The following is a 5,200-nucleotide window of genomic DNA, read 5'->3' as shown; positions in this document are numbered from 1 at the left end:
CGCTTCAAGAGAGAGGGAAGCAACGGCATGAATCACGGGTGCCCTCTTTTGCGGATTTTGTGTCCTAGCAGCTGCTCGAGACATTCCTCCGGGTAGCACCGCGTGACAAATCAAGACAGGGGCACAGGCCCGGCCACATCGACGCCTCCCTCCCTTCCTCCCCCCCTTTCTCCCTCCCTGCCTCCCTCCCTTCCCCCTGGCCCCTTCCCCCTCCTTACCTGGTACATCTCCTTCCATTCGGTCCCTGACTCCGCCTGGATCATCGTGAACAAAGGAGGGATGGGAAACAAGGCGTCTTTTACCACCTGCAAACCTTCGCGCAAAAAATGCAAAATTTTCGTCTGGGCTCCGCCCGAGCAGTGGACCATCCCATGGATGTCCGACCGGTGCTTGTCCAGAATTCGCTTGATTACAGGCGCATAGGTTCGAGTCGCGCTCAGGACGAGCTTCCCTGCATCCAACGGCGCCCCGTCCACTGAGTCGGTCAAATTTTTGCTGCCAGTGTATACGAGGGAGGAAGGTAACTGGGGGTCGAAGGACTCCGGGTACTTCGTCGCGAGGCTCCGGTTGAAGACGTCGTGCCGGGCGGAGGTGAGGCCGTTGGAGCCCATGCCCCCGTTGTAGCCGTCTTCGTAGGCAGCTTGGCCGTAGGAGGCAAGTCCGACGATGAGGTCACCTGCGGAGGGGGACGAGTGATGTCGGAGATCATGAAAAAAAGAGTAATTGGTGCTCGCCTGCTTTCTTTCCACGAAGCCCTGCTCCACAAGCTTCCTTCATGCATGCGTACTACCTCCTTCCCTCCCTCCCCCCGGACCTGCTTGAATCCTGGCATTGTCGACGATGTCGCTCCGTCTGACCCGAGCCGTCACGGTCGAGTCCACGATGATCGTGCGGACCAGGTCACCCACGTCCGCCGTTTCCCCCCCCGTGCTCGTTATCTGGATTCCCCACTTGCCCAGCTCTTCCAAGAGCTCCTGCGTGCCGTTGATGATGGCGGCGAGCACCTCCCCCGGGATCAGGTGCTTGTTGCGTCCGATCGTGGACGAAAGGAGGATGTTGTCCGTGACACCCACGCAGAGCAGGTCATCCAGGTTCATGATCAGTGCGTCTTGGGCAATGCCTTTCCAGACACTCAGGTCCCCGGTTTCCTTCCAATACATGTACGCCAGGGAGGACTTGGTGCCCGCGCCTGTCCCCAGGGCAAGATGCGGGGGTGAAACATCATACAAAAGCGTTTTACGGCATACATACATGCCCCAAGATGTCGTGTGAGTTCTCGCAAGCTCCACACACAGTTTCTCTGTCCGAGTGCACGGTAGACTGATCCCCGTCGTTCAGGCCCCACACTCCCAGACCTGAACCAGTGCGTCTTTCCTATACGATCTTTCCCTTTTGTCACCTGCGTCCTTTTCTTCGCCCTCTCCTTACCGTCTGCGTGCATTACTAGGGCCCATTCTGGATCGTTGGTGAGGACGTCGGGGATGATTTTGCAAAACGCAAGAGGGTACAAGCCCTTGTCTATTTTTTTAATCGCGTTGTGCACTTCAGACTTGGTCGAGGAGACTCCGCGGCCCGCATATCGTTCTGACGATTCTTCAGTCATGTCTGAAGTTTACCCAGACTCTCGCACGATGCTTTTTGAATTGTCTTCACTCAGTCTTGTGAGAGCGGGAGGACCGGGGGGAGGAGGTCGTTCGTCGTTGACGTTCCCGTTTGTCCTCTTTAGACGCAGTACGGCGGGATAATATATATTGATACAGCGGGCAAAAACTAAAGGATTTGATGGGAAAATGAACGTCTGGATGTCAAAATAGGGGCCATGCCGAATTTTTTACTCGGTGCGGCAATTGATTTGAAGCGGCTCGGAAGCTTGCTGCTGCTTCATCGCCGCCGACAGGAAGCATTACTCACATGTAGCGGCACGTCCACGCTCTCACCTTCTACAACTACCACGACAGGGACCGAGACACCAGTTCATGGTACGCTTGCGGGCTACACGGCTTTTACATGCCCATTCTCTCGGCAATCACCACGATTCCCACACCGCGTCACCTTTAGCCTCCCGGCTCCAGCCTCCATGTCTTCCACTGCTCCTATTAATGCTCCTTCGCGTGCACGTCATGCTGACCTTCCTTCTCGTCGCAATGGACGCTGCATCCTCGAACATGTCTTCTAAAGCTTACACACGCCACGGCATTGAGGCGCTTAAAGGTCTTCTCTTTTGGGCGGTCAGCATCTTTATGCCCTCTCGTGACCCCGCCCTCTTCGTTCGTCTCGCCGTAGTCTGGATGGTCCTCACTTTTGGTTACAGTCTACTACTCCCTGTTGTAACCTTACTTCGCGCGGAGCATCGGCGAAGTTCAAACAGGCGTTCATCAATGTGGGAGGAGGAGTGGCTGCGATGTCTAATCGTTTTGAATGCACTTGCGGGCATGATGATCGTTGTAAAAATGTGTCTATACCAAGGGGCTTTTCGCAGGTTACTACTTAAAGACACACACAAAAGGAAAAGACGTATCAGAGAAAGACAAATGAAAGAACAATGACGTAAAACGAGGATAGGGAAGCCACAAAATGCCTTGGTCACGCGAAGGATGCAACCAAACCTCTGTTTCAATCCAGTCTCACCGACACCGAGCACCGCAAAAATGATACAAGTCTTCACTATCGTGCCTCTGGGCCCCCCTCCACTGTCCGTGAGGGCATCAACTCTACAAAGATCCAACGCCTGACTTAGCGTCCTCACTTTCCCTCCTTGCCCACCTGGTCCATCGCTCCGGACCCCCCGTCCCCTCCGACCCACCATCGTCGTGACGCATCCTTCTTCCAGATGCATCACTCCACCCATTCTTTCTCTGGATTTCCAGTTGCTTCCTCTTGCTACTTCCAACGTCTTACTCCCCCTCTTTCCTTTCCTTCACTCCTCCACTCCCTCTTTCCTCACGTACGCCAGTTGTCCGACGATTCCTTCGCCCATCCCTCTTCCTTCTCCCACCACGTCTTGCTAAAGGCCCCCCTCCTCAAACTGGCGAGTGTGTCATTATCCTCAACATCCAACGCCTGCGTTATGATGTCCTTGAAACCGCTCAATGCGGGACGTTCACGGGAGGTTTCCACCCGGCGATACCGACCGTTTCCCGTGTCGAGCATGCATTGGTACCCCCCAGGGTATGTTCGAAAAAGGGCACCCTGGTAGTTCAGGATGAAGGGAGGGCGGGACAGGGTCTGGGCGTACTGACGTGTGCGAAGCAAATAGACGGGTTTGATATTGGACAGAAAGCGATAATGCAGGTCCTTGGAGGGAAAGGCGGGCAGGCCCAGGTCTCCCCGGTGGGTTTCCAGGTTCAAATTGAAGAAAATGAGGGGCTTGGTGGGATCGGCTTGGTGCAAAGCCTCCAGATCGGGAAGCTCCTGGCCGGAGGAGATGACGCTGATGTAAATGTCCGCGTTGTACCAGGGCAAGACCTTGCCTTTGGCTGCCCGGGAAAAAATCCCCAGGATCAGTTCCCCCATGGTGTCGGCGGACTCCGAATTTCGGGCGCGGACGGCGCGGATGGTCACGTTCGGTGAAGGCGAGAGGGTGCCGAGCCCCTCTTCGATCAAATCCAATTCGTCCTTGTCGGGCACAAGAATCACAACTTGCTTGCCTTCACGCACGAAGTACTGGGCCATCTCGTTCGCCAGGTTGATGTTGGCGGAGCCAATGCTGTTGGCGCTGGAGGCCTGTGGGCAGCGAGGAGAGGGGTTGAGGAGAAGGCAATGACGTTGCAGGAAATGCACGATCGGCAAGGATCTCCTACAGAGCTGGAAGTGACCACCTTGAGGTCCCAAGAGGGTAACAAAAAAATACGTATGATGTACGTTACCTGGGAAGCCATCTCAGCGGCAGGTAGGGGAGGGAATTCTACTTCTAGCAGCTTGTAACCGTCCTTGATAGCTGCTGCTGCTGCGTTGTATGCTTGCAGCGTACACTCAAAAAAAGTGGATGGGGGGGCTGTTTTGTCCGCTGCTTTCAAGTCAGCTTCTGGAATTGCTTCCAATCCGACGGCTCGCGGCACAGTTGTTGCGAAAAGTGCCACTTGAGAGGAAAGAGTGGAGTGAGGGCGGGCCATGGGAAAAGAACCGGAAGGATAAGGCAGAAGAAACCCAATTGTGCTCTGGCTCATAAGCAGCGAAAAAAGGCAGGCGATGCTGCTCCATGTGTGCCTCATGACAGCTGCTGTACCATTGTAATATAGGTAGAAAGTGGCAGTGAGAAAAATGGGGCAGTGGTGGGCAAGGGGTGTTTGCAAGCGTGAGTCAGGACTCCTGCGTTCATGTTGTTCCGCTACGAACAGGGATTCCAGGCGCATCTGAAAAGCCCTGTCCGGCACTCTCCCAGCACGTGAGGCTCGCAAAGATAATAATGCCATGAAAGCTCGTGTTGTGCGCCCCTAGCGGGACAAGTGTCCTACTTGACGGGCGTGCATGTACGGTATTTCTTAGCCAAGATCGAGGATCTCTCTCTTGACGGGCTTCGACGCAGTCGCCGATCCGATCTGCTCACTCCCCTGGACTCAAGCGTCCATTTCTTAAAAGCTTGTACATGTCAAAGTTACGAGAAAAAAGAGGTTTGAATAAAGTAAGCACATATTTATGTTGGTCTAGGATAGGGATATGACATATCCATCTCAACAAAAAGACACCGCACGCGGGAAAACAATGATGAGAAGGGTCAGGTATTTGTTCTGCTACCTCGGAAAGTATTTTCAATATGCGACTAGTAGCCTTGGTCTTTTTTACTTCGCTTTGCCGGACATCGATACATGTTATCTTGGAGAATACAATTTTGGTTTTCCATCCCAAAAAAACAACGGGTGAGGACACAACGCTGCAGCCAAACATTATTAATTTATACGTTTCGGAGAAAAAGGGCAACAAGTGAAAGCAACAAGCCTCCCATGACACCTTCATGTAACTAAGCCCCGGTATGGTCTCGATGTCATGAGCAGCCTTCATTGGGATTCTGCTGATCAATCAAAGGATAAAAGCCGTTTCCATCTTCCCGCCACCCTCCCTCGATGAAGGCCGCTGAGAAGACTTCATTGGAGAACCCGGGACGTTCGGATAGCATGCCCGAGATATTCGGTGAAGCATTTATCTCGATCAAATGCGGTGATAGCGTCGCACGGTCCAGCAATACATCCACACCTACCAAGGC

General features: G+C 53.8%; 2 protein-coding genes across 2 annotated transcripts; both read right to left on the bottom strand.

The window, feature by feature from the left end:
- Positions 1 to 110: 110 nt before the first annotated feature.
- PURM (phosphoribosylformylglycinamidine cyclo-ligase) lies at positions 111 to 1,772 on the bottom strand (the record flags this gene model as incomplete). Its single annotated transcript, XM_005854682.1, has 4 exons — positions 1,429 to 1,772; positions 815 to 1,189; positions 219 to 676; positions 111 to 149 (listed from the first exon to the last, which is right to left on the bottom strand). The coding sequence occupies exons 1-4, from the start codon at positions 1,601 to 1,603 to the stop codon at positions 111 to 113; spliced, it is 1,047 nt and encodes a 348-aa protein (XP_005854744.1). The 5' UTR covers positions 1,604 to 1,772.
- Positions 1,773 to 2,557: 785 nt separating this feature from the next.
- NGA_0177102 (uncharacterized protein) lies at positions 2,558 to 4,219 on the bottom strand. The gene is made up of 2 exons (XM_005854681.1): positions 3,867 to 4,219; positions 2,558 to 3,723 (listed from the first exon to the last, which is right to left on the bottom strand). The coding sequence occupies exons 1-2, from the start codon at positions 4,209 to 4,211 to the stop codon at positions 2,941 to 2,943; spliced, it is 1,128 nt and encodes a 375-aa protein (XP_005854743.1). The 5' UTR covers positions 4,212 to 4,219; the 3' UTR covers positions 2,558 to 2,940.
- Between the last annotated feature and the right edge of the window lie 981 nt (positions 4,220 to 5,200).

The sequence above is a fragment of the Nannochloropsis gaditana genome (assembly GCF_000240725.1).
Source record: "Nannochloropsis gaditana CCMP526 unplaced genomic scaffold scaffold419, whole genome shotgun sequence".
In the NCBI taxonomy this organism is placed as follows: domain Eukaryota; class Eustigmatophyceae; order Eustigmatales; family Monodopsidaceae; genus Microchloropsis; species Microchloropsis gaditana.
This window is presented reverse-complemented; position numbering and strand designations above follow the sequence as displayed.